At 59.1% G+C, this 25,959-nt stretch overlaps 2 protein-coding genes across 3 annotated transcripts in view; one reads left to right on the top strand and one right to left on the bottom strand.

The window, feature by feature from the left end:
* Positions 1-994, top strand: part of TRPC4AP (transient receptor potential cation channel subfamily C member 4 associated protein) — a 68,562-nt gene extending 67,568 nt beyond the window's left edge. For both annotated transcript variants that reach the window (XM_028118554.2, XM_028118553.2), the window contains exon 19: positions 68-994. In XM_028118554.2, coding sequence (XP_027974355.1) covers positions 68-205 — 138 coding nt within the window. In that variant the 3' untranslated portion in view covers positions 206-994. The remainder of the gene's footprint in view (positions 1-67) is intronic.
* MYH7B (myosin heavy chain 7B) lies at positions 966-24,055 on the bottom strand. The gene is made up of 41 exons (XM_088026757.1): positions 23,947-24,055; positions 22,560-22,666; positions 22,226-22,369; positions 21,644-21,800; positions 21,337-21,364; positions 20,171-20,267; positions 18,254-18,277; positions 17,984-18,076; positions 17,794-17,857; positions 16,691-16,789; positions 16,109-16,212; positions 15,827-15,965; positions 15,437-15,555; positions 15,196-15,345; positions 14,885-15,055; positions 13,533-13,712; positions 13,287-13,419; positions 13,124-13,200; positions 12,612-12,699; positions 12,294-12,411; positions 10,286-10,409; positions 10,057-10,193; positions 9,057-9,312; positions 7,861-8,103; positions 7,037-7,213; positions 6,774-6,919; positions 6,349-6,439; positions 5,873-6,262; positions 5,139-5,265; positions 4,925-5,043; positions 4,637-4,833; positions 4,164-4,513; positions 3,880-4,004; positions 3,651-3,766; positions 2,745-3,141; positions 2,519-2,644; positions 2,253-2,423; positions 2,057-2,161; positions 1,878-1,973; positions 1,294-1,431; positions 966-1,205 (listed from the first exon to the last, which is right to left on the bottom strand). The coding sequence occupies exons 1-41, from the start codon at positions 24,035-24,037 to the stop codon at positions 1,194-1,196; spliced, it is 5,826 nt and encodes a 1,941-aa protein (XP_087882883.1). The 5' UTR covers positions 24,038-24,055; the 3' UTR covers positions 966-1,193.
* Between the last annotated feature and the right edge of the window lie 1,904 nt (positions 24,056-25,959).

The following is a 25,959-nucleotide window of genomic DNA, read 5'->3' as shown; positions in this document are numbered from 1 at the left end:
CCACGGGGTGCCGGGCTCGACCTGGGTCCTCCAGGCGCCCCCCCCCAGCCCCTCTGTCTTTGCCCAGAGCTCCTGCATCAGCTTCTCATACTGGAAGGAGACCGTGTCCATCCTGTTGAACCCTGACCGCCAGTCGCCCTCTGCCCTTGTCAGCTACATTGAGGAGCCCTACATGGACATAGACAGGGACTTCACCGAGGAGTGACCTTGGGCCAGGCCTCGGGAGGCTGCTGGGCCAGGGCCAGTGCGGGTGAGCGTGGGTACGTGTGCCACACGCCGTGCCCTGTCCGCACCCCCCCTACCCTGCCTCCTGCCTCCCCGCTACTCTGCCTGCCCCAGGTCTTCAGGTACAGGCTTGGTGGGAAGGAGCATCTAGAAGCCCTTGGCCCTTGGGTCTGAGGGCCCCAGGTCATTGGGGGAACCTCGGTTCCCTCAAGATCCCCATGATAAGGACAGGGACATTATGCCCACCCTTCAGAACCCTGGGGCCCTGGCCCACCCAGAGGTAAAGGAACTTTTAAAAATAGCTCGCTCTGAGCTCTTGCCCAGTCTCTTGGCTGTTAAGTCCTGGGGTGGGGAGGGAGATACGGGCACCCTCCTTCAATCTGTGAGCCAAGCTTGCTCCGGCCTTTGGACCCAGGCAAAGGCTTCTGAGCCCCCCTGGGCAGGGGTGGGAGCTACCAGAAGATGCTGCCTTCCCCCCACACCTGCCCATCTGTCCCTCCCTCCCTTGTTTTCCTTTAGCTCCTCTGGTTTTGTTTGCTCACTGGCCGCTGTGTTCATCCCAGGGGGTTCCCCTGGAAGTGGGGGCCTTTTTCTTCCATCCCTTGGGGCACAGGGTGGCTGTGCCCTGCCCCGGGGCAGCATCTCCTGCCTGAGCCCGCACACACGGGAGCCTGGCTAGGAGCACACCCTCGGCCCCTCCTTGTGTTGCCAATTTATTAACAACAAATAAACCGGTTAAATGGAGACTATTAAAGAACTTTATTTTAAATGACTGATGTGGACCTGACTTTTGTCCAGGGACCATGTGTTCCTTTCTTCTGAACCTCAGAGGAGGAGAAGGCAGCCAGCTAGAGATGCAGACATGGCATTTACTCAGGGTCCAGCAGGGCTTGGGGTGGACTGGGATGCAGAGGCGGCAGGAGAGGACACAGGGCCGGCAGCGTCTTCAGATCCCAGGAACTCCGGCATCACTCCTTGTGCTAAGGGGACAGGAGTGGCTGAGTGAGCGCCACCACACCCCCCTCCCCCCAGGCAGAGGGCAAGGGGGTGCCCTGTGCAGCCCCTCACCTTGGGCCCCAGGGCATCCCGGGTCCGTGCCCGCAGCTTGTTAGCCTGGGTTTCTGCCATGTCTGCCCGCTCCTCTGCATCATCCAGCTCATGCTGGGCCTTGCGGTACTTGGCCAGGTTAGTACTGGCCTGCTGTTCCTGGGGGCGGGGTGGGGGGGGCAGGCAGGCCCGGTCACGCTTTGGTAGCTGAGAGGGGGTCAGTCTGGTCCCACCCCATCCCCAGAGGGGGCCGTCTTCTCCTGGCCCTCAGCTGCTCCCCCCACCCACCACTCCCGGCTCCCCTCCTCCCGCGGTGCCAGGACCTGTGGCAGGAAGGGGGGGTTGGGGAGCACTCCTTCCAGAGGTAAGCGGAAGGGGAGAAAGCACGTGGGGTCCCCTCGGAGACCGAGCTAGGTCCTGTCTAGCCAAAGCTGACTCGGGGACAGCAGGGTCACTGCCGGCACACAAAGCCAACACCGGGGAGCCCACGGCCAAGGGAGGAGTGAGGCCGGCCGCTGCCGCCCCCGGGGCCAGGGAGCACTGCAACCAGCGCTGGCGGGGTTACCAACTTCCAGGCCCGGCCGCCCAGACCCCCGTGTGCTCACCGCCTCCTCAAACTGGCGTTTGTAGCTCTTGACCTTGCTCTGCAGCTTGTCCACCAGGTCCTGCATGCGAGCCAGGTTCTTCCTGTCCTCCTCGGCCTGGGCAGGCAAAAGCGACTCAGGTCTCACCCAGACCAGGCCAGCTCCAGGGTCACCCCTAGAGGCGGGACCTGGTCACCCACCTGGTACGCGAGCTCCTTGACCCGGCGCTCGTGTTTCCGCACCCCTTTGAGGGCCTCGGCGTGCTGCTTCTGCTCTGCGTCCAGCTCGGCCTCCAGCTCCCGCACCTGCGAGCAGCCAGGGATGGGCCTGCTGCCCGGAGCCTGCCCTCGGGCTGGCCCACCCTGCCAGGGAAAGGGCTGGAAGGGCCACACGCACCTTGGCCTCCAGCTTCTGCACCTGCTTCCTCCCGCCGCGGAGGGCAGCCTGTTCGGCCTCCTCGAGCCGGGCCTGGAGCTCCCGCACCGTCTGCTCCAGTGTCTTCTTCATCCTTTCCAGGTGTGCGCTCGTGTCCTGCTCCTTTTTCAGCTCCTCGGCCATCATGGCCGCCTGTCGGTGGAGTGGGGCGGGCATGGTCAGGAGGTGAAAGTCCCTTTGAACCCGGATCCGGGCGCCCCCCCAACACGGCCGCAGCCCAGCCTCACGTCGGTGATGGCCTTTTTGGCCTTCTCCTCGGCTTCCCGCCGCTCCTGGGCAGCCTCCTCCACCTCCCCGCTCAGCTGGGTCAGATCCCCCTCTAGCTTCTTCTTCTGGTTCAGGAGGCCTGTGTTCTGGAGGGGGGAGGGGGGCGGTGGAGGGCGGGAGCAGAGCCTCAGAGTGGGGGCTGGCTGGCCGGCACCCTGAGCCTCCCTGGGCCCCTCCCATCCCCACCTGCGAGTGCAGGAGGTTAAGGCGCTCCGTGGCCTCCAGCAGCTCCTGCTCTGCCAGCCGCCGGCTGCGCTCGCCCTGCTCCAGTGCGGCCCGCAGCTCCTCCAGCTCCGCGGCCAGCAGCGTGGCCCGCCGCTCCAGGGCCTGCGCCTGCTCTCGGAGCTCGGCCGCCAGCCGCCGCTCCTCGTCCCGCCCCGCCTGCTCCTCCTTGAGCTGGGCCTGCAGCAGCCGCGTGGCCGCCTGGGCTTCCATGGCCTGGCGGGCGGCATGGCCCAGCTGCAGCTCCAGGTCATTGAGGTCGCCCTCCATCTTCTTCTTGAGCCTCAGTGCCTCGTTGCGGGCCCTGGTCTCTGCATCCAGGGAGGCCTGCAGGGACTCCACGGCCCGCTGGTGGTTGCGCCTGCGGGAAGCAGGGAGGAGAGGAGGGGTCGCAGCCTCTGAGAAGGGGGCGGACGCAGGCCCTGGACCTGCCCTTAGACAGGCCCGAGGATGGCAGCGGACGCAAACCCTTGGTGCAAATAAATGAATCATCCCCCGCGCTGGCTTCACGCCCCTTGTGATTGCCTGTTACCCCTCAGAGCATGTTCATGGACAAAAGTGAGGCTCCAGACAGACGTGGGCTGAACCCCGGCTCTACCTGCACTGTGTAGCCCTGAGCAAGTCCTTTAGCCTCTGAAGTTCGCCTCTAGACCCGGGAACCACAGTCCTGACCTCGACGGGGTTCTAGGGGAGGCCAAACCAAGTGTGCACACAGAGGGGCCGGCGCACGCTGCCTGCCTGCCTTGCTCCTGCCCTCAGGTGGTGCGCTGGGAGGGGCATCAGCCTCTGGCGGAGGAGTGGATCCGGGGGCGGGGGGGTGGTGGACAGGGATGACTCTAGCCTCCCCCCTACCTCCCCCACGCCCCGTACCTCAGGTTAGTGCACTCCTCATCTTTCTCGGCCAGTTTCCGGTCCACCTCAGCCTTGACCTGGGACAGCTCCAGCTGGATCCTCAGAGTCTTGGTCTCCTCCAGCTCCAGGGCTGCCTGGAGCACAGAGCGGGCAGTATGGGCACCGGGGCCGCGAGCATGCCATACACGAACGCAGAGGCCAGGGGAGCAGGGCGGTGCCCACCCCGGCCCTGTGGTCGGCCCCTGACCTCGGCCTCCTCCAGCGCGGCTTGGAGCTCGCTCTTCTCCCCTTCCAGAGCCTTTTTGGCTTTCTCCAGTTCCTGGATGCTCTTCCCGCTGAGGCTGACCTGGTCTGTGAGGTCACTGATCTCCTCTGCAGAGGGAACAGGGCACTCAGGGGCCACCCCCATGCCTTCTGCTCATTTCGTTCACTCAGGTCATTTCGTTCACTCCTAATTCCAGAGGGACCCCCACCAGGGCACCCTCCGTGACTCCCAAGGGGCTCCCGACGACCCCAGCGCAGTTCTCTGACCCTGCAGGTTCTTGTTCTCCCGCTTGAGCGTCTCCAGGGCCTCGAGCGCCTCCTCGTGGCTGTGCCGCAGCCGGAAAAGCTCAGTGCCCAGGCTGCGGGCCTCCCTCTGGGCGGCCTCCAGCTCCCGCTGAGTCTCCTCCTCCTGCCGCCGCCGCTCCTCCAGCGCCCGCTCCAAGTGCCGCTGCTTCTTGTCCAGCGCGGCAGCCGCGGAGGTGGCCCGTTCCAGCTCTAGGGTCACGTCCTCTGACTCCGTCTGCAGTCGCAGCTTGGCCTTCTCCAGTGAGGAGCACTTGGCGTGGGCAGCCTCCACTCCCTCCTCTGCTTCCTGCAGCCGCAGGGCCAGCTTCTTTCTAGGCCACGGGAGTGGGAGCAGACGGCGGGAGGCTGGCACAACAGTCCCCCCCCCCCCCCGAGGGCTCAGAGGCTCGGGCACCACCCCTACACGGTGACGGCCCAGCGTGTAAGGCACTCACTTGGCCTCCTCCAGCTCCTCGGTCCTCTGGATGGCATCTGCCTCATACTTGCTCCTCCACTGAGCCACCTCGGCATTGGCCTTCGACAGTAGCCGCTGCAGCTCCGCCTGGGCCTCCGCCTCCTCCTCGTGCTGCTCCCGCAAGAGGTCACAGTCGTGCCGCAAAGCCTGTACGGCATGGGCCAGCGCACTCTTGGCCTGCAGGGACCTCAGTGACCTCAGCACGGGGCCGGGCCGGCGGCCCCAGTGCCCACCCTGCCCACTCTGGGGCGGCCGGAGGCCAGCCCACCTTGCTCTCCTCTTCCAGCTGCCTCCGCAGTTCCTCCAGGCTCTGGGTGGCCAAGGCCTTGCCCCGGCTCAGCTGGCTAATGAGAGACTCCTTCTCCTCAAGCAGGCGGCTCAGCTCCCCTGCAGGCCAAGCGGTGAGCCAGCAGGTCAGGCGGGCCCTCGAGGGGCGGCACCAAGGCCCCCGCGGGGTGGCCCAGCCGGGCCCCTGGCCTCACCGCTCTCTGTTTGCAGCCGCCCACGCTGAGTGCTCGCATCCGTGAGCTGCCGCTGCAGCTCTTCCACCTTGATCTTGGCCTCACTCAGCTGATCCTCATAGGTCCGGCACAGCTTCTCTGCACTGGCCTGGGATCCAGGGTCATGAGTCAGAACAAGTTTGTCAATCACAGGGCAGTGTCTGGGGCTGCCGACCAGAGGCCGGGACCCCGGGGTTGGGAACTAGAAGGCTAAGATGTGGGCTCAGGAAGCAAAGGGAAAGCAGAGCCCCAAGTTCAAGGTCAGAGATTCTACTGCTGGACCATGGTCTTAAAAGATGGGAGTCAGAAGTGAGAGGGCCAGGGTGAGGTTAGGGTACTAGAGTCTGAAGTCTGCCCTCCAGACTGGTGGTACAAAGGTCAAGGGTCAAGGTTGGGTGCTGGGGCTCGGGACAGGAACAGTCAGTCAGCACAGAGGTCAAGGACTGAGATGTTAAAATTAGATGCTGGGTCAAAAATGACCTGGAGTCAGGGCACAGAGTTTAGTAGGAGCCAAGGGTTGAGGTCAGGACTGGTGTGGGGTTGGGGCCGGATGACAGGCGAACAGGAACAGGGTCAGGCCTGCTGAGGGTCAGTACTGGCATGCGGGTGGTCAGGGGTCGGCGGGTGGGGTCAGCGCTGGAGTCAGGATCGGTTCAGAGTCAAGATGGGTATGGGGCCCGAGCTCAGTCGGGAGGGGTCAGGAAGGGGGCAGATACCTTGCTGCGGGCCAGAGTCTCCACATTGGCGCCCAGATCATCCACCTCCATGCGCAGCTCACTCTTCTCCTTCTCCAGCTTCTGCCGCACCCGCTGCAGACTGTCCACCTGCTCGCCCAGCTCGGCCGCGCTCTCGGCCTGCTTGCGGCGCAGGGCGGCCACAGTGGCCTCGTGCCGCAGCGCCGCCTCCTCCAGCTCCCGCCGCAGCCGGCCCAGCTCGGCCTCGCGCTTGCGGCACCCCTCGCGCTGCCCCGCCGACGCCCCGCCGGCCTCCTCCAGCCGCTCGCTCAGCTCCTCCAGCTCCCGGGCCGCCTCAGCCCGCTGCTTCTCCACGCGGGCCCGGGCCGCCCGCTCCGCCTCCAGCTCCTCCTCCAGCTCCTCAGCCCGAGCCTGGGGACGGGCAGCCGGCGGGCGGTCACCTCTGTGCGCCGCTGGCCCCGGCCCTTCCCACCCGCCCCCCCGGGAGCTCCACACACCTGCAGTTCCTTGATCTTCTTCTGTAGCTGCGCTCCGAGGAGTTGCTCGTCCTCCACCCGCAGGTTCAGCTGACTCAACTCCGAGTCCTTCCTGCAGGTCATGCAGGGCATGAGCCAGGGCAGGGCCGGACTGCCATCAACCAGCCTGGAGTCCTCCCTGCCCTCCAGTCTCCCTGCTCCCCCCCCCACCCCTGAGGCACCCAACCCTAAGGCACCTCCCCACCCCCGTGGACCCTCCCAAACCCCCAGCCCCGAGCCTGGCAGGACACTACGCCTGCACCCTAGTGACCCCTGTCTCCATCCTCCTCGTTCAACTTCTGCAGGGATGCAGAACTGATCCCAGAGTCCAGAGGGAGAAACGGGGTGCAGGCTCAGGAGGTGCCTGCTGGCCCGGGGCACAGGTCAGCTGCCCACTCCATGCCTACTTCTTGAGCTTCTCCTCCAGCTGCTGCTTGTCCTGGGCAGCGTCCGTCACCGACTCCTGCGTCAGCTTGAGGTCACCCTCGAGCTTGCGCTTCGCCCGCTCCGTGTCCATGCGCAGCTTCTTCTCTTGCTCCAGGGAGCACTCCAGCTGTAGAGCAGGAGAGGTGGCCAGGCCCAGCCGCCAGGCCTGGCAGGCCGCCGTCCCGGCCCCAGCCCCCCCACCCCCACCCCCACCCCACAGGCCTCCGCTGGGGCCGGGACTCACGTCTTCCACTTGCTGCTCCAGCCGGAGCTTGGCCTTGGCCAGAGCGCTCACACGGTCCTCCTCGGCCTGCAGGTCGCCCAGGGCCTGCTGGTGGGCCTCCTGCAATGCCTTCTTCTCCTTGGTCAGTCGGGCTACCGACTCGTCCAGGGCCGCCATCTCCTCGGTCAGGTTCTTCACCTGTGCCAAGTGCCCGGGTCACCATGAGGACGCCCCTCCCACACTCTGGTCCGAGAAGCCACCCACCAGGGCACAGCCACCGCCCCTTCCAACTAGGGGCCCTCGGGCAAGTCCCTTCACTCTGAGCCTCAATTCTCAGTAGATGCTAGTTTCCTTCGCTGTAACAGGAGTTTCAGACAGTCCTGGCTCCCCCTGTGAGCACCTGAGCAGGCAGCTGACCCCCGGGCCCCCACCCCCATCGCCAGTATAATGGTGTCCGTACTCCCGGTCCCGTGAACCACATGGGGCCGCAGCAGGGGCCCGATGGCAGAAGGCATGCCGAGGCACCGGGGGACGCAGAGCTGGGAAATGGGCTTCCTGCCCTCAGGAGGCCTCTGGTCCAGGATGGATGACAGATGCTAGCATTTCTGAGCACCACCGTGTGCCGGGGCCCTGTGCTGAGTGCTGGCAGAAGCTACTCACACACCGAATCCTCAAGTACCGAATGAGGGGAATGAGGTAAGTGCTGCTATTAACCCCATTTGACAAATGAGCAAATTGAAGCCCAGAGAGAGGGAGGGACCCACCCGTGGCCACCCAGCAGGGGTGTCCTAGAGCCCGGAGGGACAGCAGCAGCTGCCTGACCCCACAGCTGGCCCGGCCCACACCTTGTTCTCCGTGGCTTGCTTCTCCTTCTCGGCCTTGGCCAGTGTCAGCTCCAGGTCGTCAATGTCCTTCTTGAGCTCTGTGCACTCGTCCTCCAGCTTGCGCCGGCGGGCGGCCAGGTCGGCGTTCACCTCCTCCTCGTCCTCCAGCCGCTCACTCAGCTCCTTCACCTTCGCCTCGAGCTGCACCTTGGACTTGATCAGCAAGTGGCAGCGCTCCTCAGCATCCGCCAAGTTTTCTTGCTCCTGGAGAGGGACGTGGGGAATGGGGCAGAGCTAGGGCCAGCTGAGCCAGCCAGGGGACACCAGGCCAGGCCAGGCCCTGAGGAAGAAAGTTCACGTGTCCATGCAAAGGTCTGACATCCATGCTCAGCTGGGGTCTGGGGACCAGGAATGCTTATGACCTACCTGCTCTGGGCCCTGAAGGGACTCGGGTGTGGTGGATTGAGGGCTCAGGAGAGGGAGGGGCAGGGGCTGAAGCAGAAACATCCAGAGGGGAACATCAGAGAGGCTGGGGGCAACCCAGAGTGAGACCCGAACACGGGCTCGAGGAAGAAGTTCCAGGCTGAGGCCTTCTGGGGGGATGGGCAGCAGTGCCCGGGATCGGCTTGGAGACTCTCTCCCACCTCATTGTTTCCTCACCACCTGGCTGCCTAATGGTCTCCTGCACTAACAGGTGAGTTTGGTGACACCCTGTCTTCCCACCAACGCGTCTCCAGAGCTGCGGCGGGGCCTGGTGCACCGGTGATACTCTGTTCGCAGAAGGAAGGAATGGCTCTGTGGACTTGGGGAGAGTCCAAGACCTCTGATCCCTGCCCTCTGGCTATTACTGTTACTTGCCCCCTGGGTCCCCAGGGGAAGGGAGCATGGGTCTGTGTCAGAAAGGCCAAGGGAGGGAGGGCTGGGGAGATGGCACTCCACTGCAGCTTTAGCAGGAAACCAAGCTAGCAGGAGGTGGGAGCATCAAGACACGTGGACAGACGGACTCGGAGGGTGCGGAGGCCAAGTGTGGACCTGAGCCCACAGCCCTTCTCTCATGGCACGGCTGGGACTGGGAAGAAAGATCCAGGTCCTGAGCACACGGAGCACACCGGGTCCACCCTGGCCTGGCGGGGGTGGGTGGGGCGGGGTGGGGGTTCTGGGGTGCCAGGGGGCACGGGTCACCAAGGGAAGTCCCTCCCTTCCCCTCCCCCACTCACCGCCTGCAGCTGCAGGGCCAGGTCGTTCTTCTCCTGGGTGACACTGACGTGCGTCTCCTCCAGCTCCTGGCGCTTGGCCTCGGCAGCAGCCAGTGTCCCGCGCAGCCCCCGCAGCTCAGCCCGCAGGGCTGCCAGTTCCTCCTCCGCCTGCGCCGAGCGCAGCAGCGGCTTCATCTTGAAAAAGAGCTTCATCCAGGACCAGTTCTTGACAGCATTGAAGGCACGGATATTCCACTGGATGGTGAACAGGGCGTCCCTGGGGAGGGGGGCCACAGGGGGCCAGGAGGCTCAGTGCGGCCCCTCATCGTGACGGCCCTGACGCTCCCGGGGCCCCTGCTCTGCATCGCACACTCTCAGCGTGACCTCTCCATCTCCCCGGTGGCCCTGTCCGGTGGGTCCAACGCCTCTGCTTTATAGGCCAGGTGGGGCGAGAGGGGCCCACGGTCCAACGGGTCTGCCTCCCTCATGTCCTGGCGGCCCTTGCAAGTGTCCTCAAGATACCAGGAATGGATCCCGCTACACTCTGGGCTCTGGGGTCAGACCGCCAGGACTCACCCCCCATCCCCCCCCCCACGAGCTGGGACTGGGTCTTCCACTCACACAGCCCTTCAGCTGCTGGAGGTAATCACAGCGCCCACCTCGGGGGACTGTCGTGCCCATTAACCAAGAAAAAGCAAATAAAGCCTCTTGCCTGGGGCCTGGCACTCCAAGAGTCTTGGAAAACACCGGTTGTCATTATTACCGTTCTGGGCCACACTCTGGGTGGCCTGCAGTGGAGGGAAAGGTGCTCTTACCCCAATTTTTGAGGTGAGTGAATGGAAACTGGCCGTTGAGGGGAACAAAACAGAACCCTGCCCCTTCAGAGCCACCCGGCCAGCCGCAGGGGATAAGCTGACCCACGCGGTAGATACCGTGATGCGCTGCGGAGAGCCCGGGGCTCCTGCCAGCCCCGGCCCGGCTCCCGGCCCGGCTCCCGGCCCGGCTCCCGGCCCCCACACACCTGCCGCCCAGCAGGCGCTGGTACTCCAGGCGCATGAGGCGGCCCCGGCTCCGTGCCTGCAGCAGCGTCAAAACCTTGGCCAGACGCTGGTCACGAAGCTCCTCCAGGACGCCTAGAAGCCCAGCCTTGAAGAACACCTGGGGGGTGCGGGGGAGGCGCCAGGTGGAACCCCCAAGCGCCTGCGTGTCATCTGTCCAGTGTGACCACCCTCCATCCCGTGTGCCCCGACCTTGGTGTGGCCGAACTGGTACTGGGTGTACTCAATGTCCAGTGAGCCCAGAAGCTTCTCTGTGGCCTTCCTGCTGTCCACGAAGGTATCGTCTGGGATGGCACTGGGGTTCAGGATGCGGTACCTGGGGAGCAGGGAAGGGCTGGTGAGGAGGAGACCGGACAGGAGAGCAAGGGACGATTATTCCCAGGCCTCACAGAAGCTAGCGCAGAGGCTCCAGAGGGGCCCCACCGAACCAGCATGGCGGCACGAGGGGGGGAAAACTTAAAAAGCTTGGGCTGCATTTAAACGCATTTTTTCATTACATCCGTTAAGAAATTGTATTTACAACAGGCGTACGACACTTTCATAATTTTTTAACTTGTAATTTTTTTTGAGAAAGAGAATTCTAAACAAGAGCAAGGTTCCCAGCACGTCCACTGCTGTGGGTCCGGGTGGCTGTGGCCACACTGTGAAGGCCAGAGAAATATGAAAGCTCCCTCCCGAGGGGACTGAGGAACAAAGCAGAGCTCACTAGACCATGCGATATTTTACAGCCGTAACAAAATGAGTGATGCTACCTGTCATTATACACCTGTCCAGACCCACACGACGTTCACCGCCACGAGCAAACCCTGATGTAAACTCTGGGCGATTATGGTGTGTCACCAACTGTAACAGACGTCCCACTCTGGTGGGGGATGTTGCTCGTGGGGGAGGCTGTGCTTGGGGGGGGGGGCACAGGTATATGGGAAATCTCGGCACCTTCCCCTCCATTTTGCCGTGAACCTAAAACTGCTCTAAAAAAAAGTCTTAAATAAAAGAAAAAAAAGATAATGGTGCAGACTTATGTCTGCTGACAAGGAGCAATCTCTTTCTCTTACATGAAAAAACAAACTCACAAAACAAGCGTGGAGGGGTGGGGGGAGAGAGGTTGAGAGAGTGCGCGCACAAGAGAGCATGCGTGTGAGCATGCCCACAGTCTTCACGTCAACACGCGTGGGTACGTCAGGGTGGGTGACCACGGGGACTTCAGGACGGGGAGGGAACTATGGACCCCTAGAGCCTGACAAAATCAAACTTCCAAAGGCAGAGAGAGCTAATAGCACTGACTAGCATTACATATAGTCTAGTCTACGGGGACCCTCACTCAACTCCCAAGTCCACATCCAGCTCCGCCAGCCCCCCTTCGAGCCTCTTCTTGGACGTTTGCTGAAGACATTTCAAACTTGACTTGTTTAAAGTGGAACTCAATCCACTATCCCTCCACCCCCCAAATTATCAAAAAACCCTGTCTTGGGTTTTTTTAATTTTTTAAATTTTTATTTTTTTATTTTTATTTATTTTTAAGATTTTATTTATTCATTTGAGACAGAGAGATAGAGAGAGAGAGAGAGAGCATGAGCAGGGGCAGAAGCAGAGGCAGAGGGAGAAGCAGGCTCCCCGCCGAGCCAGGAGCCCCATGTGGGGCTCGATCCCAGGACCCTGGGATCATGACCCGAGCCGAAGGCAGACGCTCAACCATCTGAGCCACCCAGGTGCCCCATAAATTTTTTAAATTTTTAAAAAATTATGAAAGTGTCACACGCCTGTTGTAAATACAATTTCTCAATGAATGTAATGAAAAAATGCGTTTAAACGCAGCCCAAGCTTTTTAACCTACCACCTACCCCAGAGGCTCAAGCCCCAAACCTGGGATCATCCTTGTCTTGTTCTTATTCCCTATCCAACCCACCAACTCGGCCTATTGGCTGCACCTCAAGTACTTGCCGCAAGCCTGCTGGCTACTCCCCCAGCCCGTTCCACCCCTGCTGAGATGCCTGCCCAGCCCCCTCCCCAGGCCCCGTGTTCCCCTCGGTGACCCCCTCGGTGACTGGAATCTCAGTCCTTGGGACGCTTGATCCCTTTGGCTCTAAGTGTGTGCCCTTCCCCTTCCCTCAGGCTGCTGCCTCCACCTGGGGGAGGGGGGCTGTGCAGGAGCAGGGTGGGGGTGGGCGGGGGAACCAGGGCCGGGCAGGGAGACACCCACCGCTGCCGGAAGTCAGCATAGAGCAGCCTGTTGGGGAACCCTTGGCGACAGATCCGGATCCCCTCCAGAACTCCATTGCAGCGCAGCTGGTGTAACACCAAAAAGGCATCCATGACTCCTGGACGTGGTGGGGGTTCAAGAGAAAGGTTAGAAGTCAATGGACACACCTTCATGCCCCAGAGAAAGACCACCAGCCCACAGAGGGGCTTTCTTTGAGACTGTGTGGGCCCCGAGGAAAAGGAAGACCCAGCTTCTCAGTCTGCCCTGTCCCCTCCCTCCAACGGCCCCACCCCACCAACCCAGTCCTGGGGTGACTACCTGGGGTCTTGTTCTCATTGGGGACAATGCAACGGACGAAGTGGGGCTGTGTGGCCCGCAGGTTGGTCATCAGCTTGTTGAGGTTCTCCTGGGGGTGGGAGAGGGGAGAAGGCACAAGAGGGGCAAGAAGCAGAATTGGAAACCATAGTGGATCAGCCTGCTAAGGACTGTGAGCCGGGCATCTAAGCATGCTTCTGCACATCGGTCCTTTCACTCTGGTCCTGGTGACCCTCCTCCCTCTTCTGCTTGACTGGGTCCCTGTCACTGTCACCGAAGCCTTCACCCCCCCCACCCAAACCCCTTCCCTCCCACGGGCCCCGCGGCTCCCTGCCCAGGCAGCGTGCGGACGGGAAGCAGCACAGACTTGCTGTGATGTTCACGTGGAGAGGAGTTAAACATCACTGCAAGTCTTAACAGCCGCCCGCCCAGGGTGCAGGGGACAGAGCAGGGACCAGGGACAGGGGTGGAGGCTGGCAGGGGAGGGCCTACACGGGGCCCAGCCTGGGCCTCACCTTGTGCAGCTGGGACACCGTCTGGAAAGATGCTGCCTTCTTACGCTTCTCCTTCACCCCAGACTTGGGGGGCTCGGCTAGGAGAGATAGGGGACCTGTCACTCTAGGGGACACCACTCTGTGAGTACCCTACAGGATGGCGATCTTGTCCCTCTGCACTCACCGGAGCATGGGCCTGCGTAGTTCTCATAGAGGGCAGCCAAGAGCTTGTTCTGCGACTTTTGGAAGATAGGGACCACAGTCTCATTCAGTGGATCCTTGTTTTTCTCCAGCCAGCCCACGATGCTGTAAGGCACCTGGCAGAGACCGGACAGGTGCTGAGCAAGGGTGGGGTGCGGGAGCAGGGGGGACCGAGAGCCGAGAGAAGGGAGGAGGGTGGTCAAGGGTTAGGATTCCAACAGGCACCTACCACACCCGCATAGTGGACCACCTCAAAGTGGGCCTGGTATTTGCGCTTCTTGTCAGGCCGTGGCTGCTGGAAATTGGGTGACTTCCCCGCATGATTGTCATAGAGCTTGGCCCGGAAGCTGGCGTCTGAGGCCTTGGGGAACATGCACTCCTCCTCCAGGATGGACAGGATGCCCAGTGGCTGGGGACAGAGAACAAGCTTGAAGGGCTGCCATCAGGCCAGCCCATCCTGGCTGGGCCAGATCCCCATATCCTAGAGCCCTTCCTTCTGGAAGTCTTCCCAGACACCCCAACCACCTGCTGGGAGGGCCAGAAACCAGACAGGTGCCCAGGAGTCCTATCTTCTAAAAGAGAAGTTTGCAGCATGGCTGCCAGGCCCCTCTGCACGATTCACAGCTCTAGGCTGTCCTCTTGGCTCACAGCTGCACAAACTCAAACTGTTCCCACTCACATCCTGACGTCTGTGGTCTCTCTCTCACACACACACACATTCACACACACATACACAGTACAAAAAAAAAAAAAAGTTCAAGTTTTGGCTTCCTCACTTACTAGCAGGGGGGTCCTTGGGCCTCAATTTCCTAACCTGCAAAGTGGGGAATGCATACTTTCAGTGCTGATTTCACAGCTAAAAACTACTGACCCTCCAAATGTGCCAAAGCAGGAGATCACAGAAATGCATACAAATCACCTGCTGCATGAACTCTTGTGGCTTCTTCAACAACGTTCAATATTCAAAATACATTTTCAGAGAAAAAGTAAGATGAGAAATGAGTGCATGTCTATAAAAGAAAACGAGCACCCAGGATAAAGGGTTTGGGGGAGACTTACCCAAGTGCCCAGATACAGGCTGTACAAGGTATAGGATTAGGGGGAAACATTTTTCCCCCCTTTAGTTCTGATTTTTCAAATTTTCTTTGATTTTTCTTTCTTCCTCTTGGTACCATGGGGAAATAGGTGTAACCAGTCAAATAAAGAAGCAAACAGACCCTACCCCGCAGCAGGGCCTGGTGACCCGCAGAGCCGTGCATGCACACGGGGCTGTGGTCAGCAGGGCTGGGTACATGCTCACACGTACTCACCAACACACATTCACACCACCTCCAGCAAACCTACTTACAGCCACGCACATTGCCATTCACACACACACACACACACACACACACACACACACACACACACACGGAGACCCAGTCACAGCCCCGTTCACATACACAAGCTCACATCAATGTACACGTGCGCACGTGGATGCTTACACACGCTCACTCACCAGCCACAGTGCACATTTGTTCCTGCTCACTCACCACACTCACACCCCCCCTCTCCTTGCAGTGACCTTGGCCCAGGCCCCACCTTCTCGATGAGGTCAATGCAGGGCTGCAGGTCCAGGCCGAAATCGATGAAGACCCAGTCAAGGCCCTCCCGTTTGTACTCCTCCTGCTCCAGCACGAACATGTGCTGGTTGAAGAACTGCTGTAGCTTCTCATTGGTGAAGTTGATGCACAGCTGCTCGAAGCTGTTAAACTGCAGAGGGAGGCGCTGGGCTCAGGGGAGGGGGACAGGAAGACCCGCAGAGAACTGGGATGCGCGTGACTTCACCCCCACCCACCTGTGGTCCCCCATCCTGTGGAGAAAGGATCCCAGGGGTGCGGGCCTGCTCTCACCTCAAAGATCTCAAACCCCGCGATGTCCAGGACCCCGATGAAGAACTGCCGGGGCAGCTTAGTGTCCAGGGTCTGGTTGATCCTCGATACCAGCCACCGGAACAGCCGGTCATAGGTGGCCTTGGCCAGAGCCCCCACAGCAAACACCACCTGGACGTGTGGAGAGGCTGGGCTGGGACCCAACAGGGAGGGGGCCCTGCCCCAGCTGTCCCCAGTGGGCCCCAGCCTGCGAGTCACTCACCTGCTCCACACTCTGGCCCTTGGTCACATACTCATTGCCCACACGCACTCGGGGGTGCAGAAGGCCTTTGAGGAGGTCCCCACTGCTGACCCCCATCAGGTAGGCAGCCTTGTCAGCACCTGGCAGGGCACACAGGCGGGTTCAGGAGGAAGCCAAGAATATGGACACGTGGGGCCTCTGCCTGGGGTCAGCAGAGGGAGGCTGGGAGAGGTGGAGATCAGGGCAGGGGGGGTGAGGGTCTGGAGTTGAGAAGTCAGGGGTTACAATCAGGGCCAGGGAAAACTGAGGCCAAAGGCTGTGGACAAGGTTAGGGTTAACAGACATGGGACAAGACACTGGGATCAGGGTCAAGGTTGATGACCAGGTCAGGCCAGGGTCAGGACCCCTCACTCTCAGTGCCGTCGGCCTCAGCCTGTTCCTCCCGCTGTTTCTGCTTGAACTTCATGTTGCCAAAGTGCAGGAGGGCCCCCACGATCTTATAGCAGGCACACTTCTCATCCACGCTGAAGCCCAGGATGTCCATGGCATGCTGTGGCAGGGGACAGAAGGATCAGAGAGGGCCAGGGGCCAGCCGAGCGAAGGGCCCTGGGACTGATCCCCGATCTCCACCCAGCCTCACGCATCCCCCTACCATCAGCCCCCCGCTTCACCCCTCTCCCACCACAGACGTACATCAGTGGCCATCAGCTCTTCCCCATCATCCATGTTGTCCACAGTGATGACCCCCTGGCTGCAGAAGTGGTAGTCGTAGGGGTTCATAGACAGAAGCAGCGTATCTGGGGGTCCCGGGGAGGGGCAGGGGGAGTTTGGTCGTGTGCACTCAGCTATTCTCCTCCGCGCCCCCATCCCAGCATGGGAGGCCCTGGGGGCCACCCCAGCCAGAGTGGCTTTGCTCACTCCCTCCCCCATGCCCGTGGCTTTGCTTGCTTTATGGTTCTCAGAGGAATGAGCCCAGGCCCCATGTGGGGAGCTAGGACACAGGAAGCACCACACCCTGCCCTCTTGGGGTTTGCAAGAGAGGGGAGCTGGGCAGAAACAGAACCACTGCTTCCCCCTGGTGCTGCACGAGGCCTCTCCAGTCCCAGGACAGCAGAAGGGACAACCTGGCCAGGGTGATGACACCCAGGGGCCCGTTCTCCAGCACAAGAAGGAGAGGGCTCAACAATAACCAGAGGTCCCAGCCAAGGAGTGGGGGGACGGTCCCACCTAGCCCCGTGGGCTCTGACTCCCGCTCTATCAGCCCCTGACCCTCACCCTGTAGCTCTGGCTTCTTCCCGGAGAGGATCTGGTAGTAGACGTGGTAGCCACGCTCACCGGGCAGCTGGAAGATCACTCGCGACTTCTCCAGGAGATCTGGGAGAAGGAGGGGCCCTGGCCTACCATCCCGTTTCTCCCAGACTGTTGGGTCGCCCCAACAGGGCTGAGGGGGGAGCAGGGAGGAGGTGCCAGTGAGGGTCAAGGGTGAGTAGAGAGGCGCTGCGTCCACACAGCGCCAGCATGTACGGAAGGGTGTTAGCATGGGGAATGTGCGTCTGTAGGTCTGTGTGTCTGTGTGTCTGGCGGGGGAGGGGGTGTCTACGTTTGTCTCCTTCCAACTGGGCTTTCAGTCCTTCATCCAGACCACGCTCCTTCCCTCCAGAGCAGAGCTGGTGTGTCAGTGCGTGTGTGGAGCTGAGCTTCCACATGCATGCAAAGGGGTCGGTCAGGGAGCAAATGACGATGTTCCCTGGTCATCACATGCCTGTGCTCATCCATCGGGGTCTGGCCATGCACCCCAAGGTGGGGAATGGTCAGTGCGGGGCCTCGCAGGCGGCCTGGGACCTGGTGTCCGAGCAGTGGGGCCAGGTCAGGTGGGAGGGGCAACGACCCCCACGAGGTGGGAGGGCAGGCTTCCAGGAAGGACAGGGACTCTGTGTGTACCTGAGGCTAGGGCAGGGGTGGGGCACAGGCCTGCCCTACTGGAGGCCAGAGAAAGCACTGGGGTGGGGTAAGAACCCAGTAACAAAGGAGCCTGACTGGCCCAATAAAGATCTGGGTCTCCATCTTAAGACAATGGAATCTAGAGAAGGTTTTTAAGCAGAAACATGATGTGGTCAGACTAGTATCTGAGAAAATATCACTCTGGCTGGAAAACCAAGCAGAGGAATGGAGGCTGGGAGACCATGCGGAGGCTGGTGGAATGTTCCAGGGGAAAGTGAGGTGGCAGGGGTTGGGCAGTGGCCAGAAGAGGGAGAGAAGTGCCTGGAACAGGTGGGAGCCCCAAGGACTTGAGGATGGCTGCTCAGTCTGAGCAGAAAGACCCGGGCCTCCGCCCCCCATCCCCACGCTTTCCCACCCGGTAAGACCCCTAGACTCACAGCTGTCAATATCTGCGGATGCGAGCTTCCCGGAGGGGCCGAAGTGAATGCGGATGAACTTGCCCTGTGGGCAGAGGAGCAGGCTCAGCAGGGGCCCAGCCATCTGCGGGCTCCAGCTGCTGAAAGCTCCCACCACCTCCATCTCCCTGCTGCCAATCCCCAGCCCCCTTCTCCCACCGTGGCCACTCACAAAGCGGGAGGAGTTGTCATTCCGCAGGGTCTTGGCGTTGCCGAAAGCCTCCATGGCAGGGTTAGCCTCGATGATTTGATCCTCGAGGGTGCCCTGGTGACAGCAGGGTGAGGGGTCTGTCAGCCCTCATGCCTCTGACCGGGAGACCAAGGGGCCCAACGGTCCTGGGTATCAGCCCATCCTGGACAACTCTGGGCAGGGGAAAGGAAGGGGGACTCCCCGGGGCCTCATTATCATTGCCTGCCCCACTCACACTGGTCCCATACTTACCCCAGTCTTCGTGGCCAGAAATTGCTGGAAAGAGAAGGAAGACAACATTAGAAATGTTGTATGAGGTCTCACCGGGCTGGTGGATGGGGGTGGCAGTGGTTAGCAGGACAGTGAATGTTAGTCCCCCAAATGTGTAGCCCCCACAGCCCCTCCCCAGCCCTGTCAGCACTGTTAGAAGGAGAAATGCTAGAAAGTGGGAATGAGCTTGGCCCTAGTCAGGGGCCTGAGGCATGGGGCTGTGTCTCGGGGTCCCCTACTTGCAGCCCTTCCCCTCCCCCAGCTCTGTCTCTGGCCTTTTCCATAGCCCTTAATTTTCCAAACTCCAAGAAGTGAGTCTGGGCGACCGGAGCCCGGGCGTCCCGCCTCCCATGACACCACAGCCACCACATGTGTCATCTAGAGGGACTTGCAGAATTGAAGGGATCTCCGTCCCTTCCTCTCCCAGCCTCATCCTTGTCTTCTGTCTGTGTCCCTTTGCTTCCCTTCCCCACCCTGGTTCCCTGCAGCCTGGGAAGAAAGGGAGAAAAAGGAAGGAATGGATTCTGGAAGGCCAGGTGCCAGGCCACCAGGGGACTTTGGTTATTCACCCACCTCCAGGGAGCCCAAGACTTAACGATCCCCCCAGAGACATTGCTGGGGGGATGGAGGCTGGAGGGAAATGGCAAGAGCCCCTCCTTCCGAGCTCTGCCCCCCACACTCATATCCGGGGCCTTTTGAACAGGGCTCTCTATGACAGATGTAGTCAAATTTGGGGCCAAGGGGAGGGGATTGATAAGGCTTTTAAGTTCCAGCATGCATGGACCCTGTAAGCCAGCCTTTCTTTCCACCTCCCTTGCCTGACACCCCCACATACACCCCACTGTGCAGAGCTCCTTTCTGCCCCGCCTTTCCCAGCTGCACGCCTGCCAGCCCTGGCCTCTCCCTGGCCTCTGTTCCCATTACTGGACCAAGCCCCAACTTTCTGCAGCATCCTTAGAGACACTGTGGGGGGGTTCAAAAACGGAGTGGGGAAGGGAGGGAGCAAAGAGCACCAAAAAGTCAACAGCAAAAACAAAACAACAAAAACAACCACCACCACAACAAAAAAACAAAAACAAAACTGAAAGGAAAAACAAAAGCAAGAAAATCAAATGAGGGAAAAAAGAAAACAACTTTAAATGGAAAAAAAAAAAAAAGAAAAGAAAAAGAAGAAAGAAAAATGCCCCAGAATAAAGCAAGGCTTAACAGGACCAGGAGTGGGAGGTGGCCTTGGGCTTCTGGAAAAGAAAAGGCAGCCCATTTTGGGGGTGGAGGAACACACACAGAGCTCTGAACAGCTGGCCCTGGGGGCTAAGAATGAATGTTATACCTGGAAAACAAAAATAAAACAAAACACCGGTCCCCCATTATTTCAGAAATTTCAAAAATCCATACAGAAATCACTTGGTGAGAAACTGCCCCCTGACCCTGGCTGTCGAGAATGCCCTTGGCTCTGGTTAGACTCCACATAAGCCTGCTTTTTGACTGACAGCAGGTAACTGTCTTTGGTGCTTGAAAACCAAGAAAACAATCACTTCATAGTTAAAAGCCGCCGATTTGGTAAACTTTCAAAATAGGAAGGTCGTGACGGAAGGGAAAATTACATAAAAAGTTTAGGAACAGCTGCGGTCCTGCCCCTGTGTGTTACAGATGGGGCCACTGAGGCAGGCCCAAAATTGGGTCCCACGGTATGGAAGAGGCGGTCACAGCCTCTCTCTCGGTCAAGCCTTGCTCAGGCCAGAGTCTGCCACCAGGGTGGGAGGCTCAGGCAGGGCTAGAGGCTCTGGGGAATCAACTTTTTAAAAAGGAATAAAAAAAAAAGAAAGAAAGAAAGAAAAAGAGAAACAGTGAGAAGCAGTGGGGGGAGTGGGGAGTGGCGCCCGTGCGGGCGAGTCTTACGGCCTTCTTGCCCGGCCCGTCTCCTAGGGCAGCCACGGTGGCAAAGTACTGAATGACCCGCTTGGTGTTAACCGTCTTACCGGCCCCCGACTCTCCGCTTAGACGACACAAACACGAGTCACCAAAGCCCATCTGGCCACTCTAATTCCCCCTGCCCCCAACACCCCAACCCTCAAGCAGGCACTCTCTCCCTTCCCCCTGACCCAGCTCCCAACTCAGGACCCCCAACTCAAAGCCCTCCAGAGACAGATCAGCCCTCAGAGGTGCTGAGTTGTGTACAAAGCAAGACAGGGCAGAGCATCCCGGTGAGATGAGAACACACACACCATGATGCCACTGTCTACTGAGCACTAACGTAGTGCCAGGCGCTGGGCCAGGTGCTTTACCCGCCCTGGCTCGTTGAAGCCTTAGAAACCCTGTGAAGCAGGCACCATTATCACGCCTATTTTATGGGTAAGGAAATGGGACTCAGGGAAATGACGTAAATGTCCCTGCTGTGTGCCAGGCCCATATGTTAACTGGCCGACTCCTTATAGATCTGCATGGTAGGTAGGTAGGATTGTTCTGCTTTTACTGATGAGGCTCAGGGGCTCAAGGGTACCAGCAGGAAGTGGGATGTGTGAGAACCTGAACCCAGGTCCTTCTGGGTTTTAAAGGCCTTGCTTTTAACCACCAGGCTGCATGCACGCACACACACACACTCGGACACAATGTCCATATTGGCTTGTCTGGACATGAACTTGGCATGTAAGAATTCTACCATTTTCTCATGGGGGCAAATGAAAAATCAAAATCAGATTCAGGGGTAAGGAAATTATAAGGAGGAAAGGGAAAGTTATCTCCTCCCTCCCGGTGAGCCAGAATCATAATTCTCAAAAGATCCAGGTGGGAAGGGGAGATTCCAGGCCCTGGGGGGAGGGAGTATCAGGGCTGGTGATCACTCTGGTGCTTGGGTATCCCTTCCCTGTCCACCATCCCATAATGCATCTGCCCAGAATGGGGACAGAGAAAATGCTCTAATTTAACTTTAGTAGGACACCAGCTCCAGGTGGTAGAGGCCCTACCCTAAGCACTTTGGAATCAACCCTGGGAAATGATTTTACTTCCACTCCCCTACTACCAGGTGGTCAGCACTTCCCACCACACCCCCAGAGCCCCACACTCACGTGATCAGCATGGACTGGTTCTCTCGGTCTGGAGGAAAGGGGAGGAGATAGAGAAGTTAGCCAAGGTGGGGAACCAGTCACAGGTGGAACCCCCTGGATATCCACCACCCAGGGCCAGAAACGGGAAGGACCAAGCGGGATCATCCAGACTGTGGCCAGCTCCCACCTGACAGAATGCTATGCTAGAGTGTCCAGCAGCATCAAAAGGGAAGTAGTACAAGTGGAGGGAAAGGGGTCCTTTACAGGGGCCTCCCTGGAGCAGGGGTAGAGGTTTTTGGTGAGGGAGAGGAGTCGAGACGGCTCTTACTGCGCAGCATGTCATTGTAGGCGTTATCCGCCACTGCATATATGTGGGGTGGGGCCTCCGAGCGGCGCTTTCCCTTGTAAGCAGCCACCACGGAGGCCGTGTACACCGGGAGCCATTTGTACGGGTTGATGGTGACACAGAAGAGGCCCGAGTACGTCTGAGGAGAGAATGTAAGGTGGGTTATTGAAGGCCAAGTTCCCATCCTCTGGCCCCAGCCCTCACGAAACCGTCCGTGACCCTTGCAATACGCCCCAAGGAATCACTTAAGGTGCCCCGCCACACCCTCTGTGGCTGTCCTTGCCCGCCCGGGCCCGTACGGCGGCCGCGCTGCCCGTGGCCCCACCTCCACATTGCCACGCCAAGCCTCTAGCCGCTGCTCCGCCCTGCACTCCAGGAGCCGAACCTCCCCTAGCCCCGCCCCAGCCCGGGGCCCCGCCTTCCCAGGGCCATGACATCACCCAGCCCCACCCCTAGCCCCGCCCCCCACGGCCCAGTCCCCACAGCGCAGTGGCTCTCCCCCTGGCCCCGCCCCTATCCCTATGGCCCCACCCCCACCACACGCCGCCGGGGCCCACGGCTCACGTAGATCATCCAGCGAGCATAACGCTGGCGCAGGTTGTGCAGCACTGCTGCCTCGTTGAGGTGGGTCATCATGGCCATGTCCTCCAGCAAGTCGAAGCGGGGCGGGTTCATGGGCTGTAGCTCTGCTTCGCGCACCATCAGCATCTGTCCGGGAGACCGTATAGTGGGAGGCCTTAACATGGGGTGGGGTGGCAGGGGGGCAGGAACCGACTGACCTCAGCCTCTTACCCTGTGCCCCCCCCAGACCCCCTTTCATTCACTGCGCTAGCGCTAGCTAGCAAGGAGCTGCACCCCAGGGGACAGAGAAGCTAACCCCAAAAGAGGGGAGCCAAACCTTCTGGTCTTTGGTCTCCACGTTGACTCTGCCCCCAGTGGCCTCCGACCTGATCTCGGCCTCCACATAGGCATCCTGTTCATCAGGCACCCAGACCCTCTTCCTCCCTGGTTGGGGGAGAACATTGGGGCTTTGAGAAGGGCTGAGGCACATCCAGGGGTTGGGAGCCCAGCTGGGGTTCCCAAGCCATGCCCGTAGAGCTATGTCCCTCCCATGAGCCCCTGCGTCAGGATGCAAGGAATACACAGAGACGATCCTTCCAGACCCAGGATCCTGGGAGGGCAGAGCTGGGAGAATCCATAGGGATCTCCAGAGGGATTCCCTGACTGAGGTAACAGTCCCTCACCGCCCTGGATTGCATACTTGGGTTCAGATTCCTGCTTTTGCGTATCTACCCTGCAACCTTGGGAAAATCCCTCATTCTCTCTGGGTCTGTTCCCTCAAAGGCAAAATGTTATGGGCATCTCCCGAGGTCCTATATGGAACAGCCCTCAACATCAGGAACATAATTCTCAGGGGGCTTCTGCCTCCCCCCGCTCTCTGTTTTGCTGAAGACTCAAACCCACTTCTAATTCTGTGTCTTGTGTTCCTTCCTGCCTGGCCAGCTTGCCCCAAAGCTTCAGGGAGCCCATATTTCCTGGAGGTTAAAGGCACGGACTCAGACTGCAGACCACCAGATTCTGTTCCCTGTCCTGCTACTACTAGCCGAGTGCCTTGGACTGGACCAGCTACAAAGCTTGCAGGCCCCTTGTTAAAAAAAAATCATTACGAATTTCAAGAGGGTGATTCCAGAGTGTTAAATCAAGCACGAGGCCCTTCTGAGGATGATGCCCTATGCAGCGGCAGAGGTTGCAGGCCCATGAAGCTGGCTTTGGCCCTCGTCCCCACCCTCCCCAGGTTGTTGAGATGATGCATGGAAAGTCATCCACTCTGGGCCTAGCACAAAATAAGCACTTGATACACACTGCCTATTGTTATTATTGTCCTATGAGCAAACCAAGTCATAAATAGTAGTCTTTATTCCTGTCTTTGGCTTTGGCTCTATGGAAAGCACTAAAAATAACTCCAGCACAGGTTTTATGGACACCAGCCTACATACATACCAATCACTCTCATCTCAGAGGCCTCAGGCTCCAGCCACAGACTGCTGCACCGGGAGACAGGGAATACTGTCCATTTTACAGAGGAGCAAACCGAGGCTTGCTCACAAACATGCAGTGATGTACACAGATGTACATCTGAGAATGTAGCCTTAGGACCCCAGACTCTGAGGGAACGGGCCAGGGCTAAAGCTGCCAGCCCTGAGCTCAGTGCCACCACCCCTCCCCACTCCCGGCCTGAGTCCCTAAGGGCTACACTGTGGCTGTGCCCTCCTGCCTTCACTTACCATCCCACAGGACAGTGTGCACCTTCATCAGGTCCTGGTAGCCCTGGCGGAGGTAGCGGGCAGACTCCCCAAGTTCACTCACATCCATCATGGCGGTGGCACCGAGAGGTGGAGGACGAGGGACTAAAAATCTTGGAGGTTCAAGGCAGTCCAAGGCATCAGGCACTGCAAGATGGCAGTGATGGAGGAACTGAGGGACCAGGGGCCCCAAACTGGGACATGATTCAAAACCCACAAGGCCTAATACTCAGTGATTCCCTGGGGGTCCCCATCTCAGCCTCCCTGGTGAGCCCCCAACACACACACACACCCCAGAACATTCTTTCCCACAGATACAGAGACTCGTGCCCACCCATGGGGACCCTCACCCTTTGGTTCCAACCTCAGCCCTGATCACCCACCTCAGCACCACGGTGAGGGCTGGGAGCTGGGCTACCCCTTTTATTGCCACCGTCAAGGTCAGCGGAGGAGAGCTATGTCAGCAATCTCCACGTGTCACAGCCCCCCCAGCCTGGCCACAGGACACAAAAGGCAAATTCCCTTTTATCTCTACCAGCACGGCCCCTGGGCTATTTTTACCTCCCATTGTCATGGGATCACAAAGGCGGAGAGAGACACTCTAACTAAGTGATAGGGAGGCTGGGATTCAGAGACCAAAGGGGCAGGACAAAGCCATGAGAGATCTGAGAAGACTGAGGAGCTCAGAGAGAGAAACTGAGTCACAGGGAGTCTGTTCCACCCAGAAAAAGACTCACACCCCCAGAAACAGAGCAAGGAGACTCAGAGAGAGAAACTACAGAATGCCCTCTGGGACTATTTGGCACAACCCTCTTTATACATCCAGGGAAACTGAGGCCCAGAGAAAAGAAAGCACTGGCAAGTCTCACAGATAAGCAGTAACAGAGACCCGATCAAAAAGAGAAGCAGAGAGAGTGAGACATCCCTCTCCAGTAGTGGCATGCTGTCTCTTTCCTCCCTACCTCCATCCCCATTTCCCTGGGGCCCCCTGAGGAAATCACACATGAAGAAAACTAGACCAGGGACCATAGGCATAAAGGAATAATTTGGCTGAAGAGAAAGCAAAATGAGGAAATTCAGAACACTTAGGAGACATTCAAGATTCCCAAGAAACCAACTTCTCACTCTTAGCCCCCTCCCGCACCCCACTCTCAACAGGGGTTGGGTGTGTTGGCGTTCAGTCTGCCTGAGATGGGCTTCGGAATACATCAGGGCCCTTCCAGGCTCTCCTGTCCATCACCCCATTCAGGCCTCGGTGACACCACAGAATTTCAGAGTCAGAGAATCAAAGGATCCTGGAACCTGAGACAGTGGACGTGTAGAAACTCACAGGTCCAGAGCCAGGATTCCAGCCGGATGTCAGGCTGAGCTCACACAGAGAACACCTCCATACCAACTGGCCACCAATTCTAAATACGTGACATATCATATTCTATAAAATATATAGAAATAATTTCAAAGATACATTTTCCACTGTATACAGTTCAAGGCAGGTAACACGAACATAGGATGATAAAAGTGGAAGAGTGGTCCTTTGAGAGGGAGTAATGAGGGGATGAGGCACGAGAGAAGCCTCAAGAATGCAGGAAACACTGTAGACTGAGCACAGTGGGGTGGGGGGCGTGGTTACAAAGGTGTGTTCACTCTGTGAAACTAATTGAGCTGTACGTTTAAGATGTACGTATTTCACTGCTTGTGTGTTACAGGAAAACTTTGTTAAAAATGCATGGCCAGGGGGCGCCTGGGTGGCTCAGTCGGTTAGGCGGCTGCCTTCGGCTCAGGTCATGATCCCAGGGTCCTGGGATCGAGCCCCGCATCAGGCTCCCTGCTCAGCAGGAAGCCTGCTTCTCCCTCTCCCATTCCCCCCTACTTGTGTTCCCTCTCTCGCTGTGTCTCTGTCAAATAAATAAATCTTAAAAAAAAAAAAAAATGCACAGCCAGATTTGGCAGTATCTATTAAAATTACAAATGCCCAGACCCTTTCAGGAATTAATC

This window comes from Eumetopias jubatus, unplaced genomic scaffold, assembly GCF_037043125.1.
Source record: "Eumetopias jubatus isolate StellerSeaLion01/CBP00866 unplaced genomic scaffold, mEumJub1_p1.0 scaffold_9, whole genome shotgun sequence".
NCBI classification, from domain to species: domain Eukaryota; kingdom Metazoa; phylum Chordata; class Mammalia; order Carnivora; family Otariidae; genus Eumetopias; species Eumetopias jubatus.
This window is presented reverse-complemented; position numbering and strand designations above follow the sequence as displayed.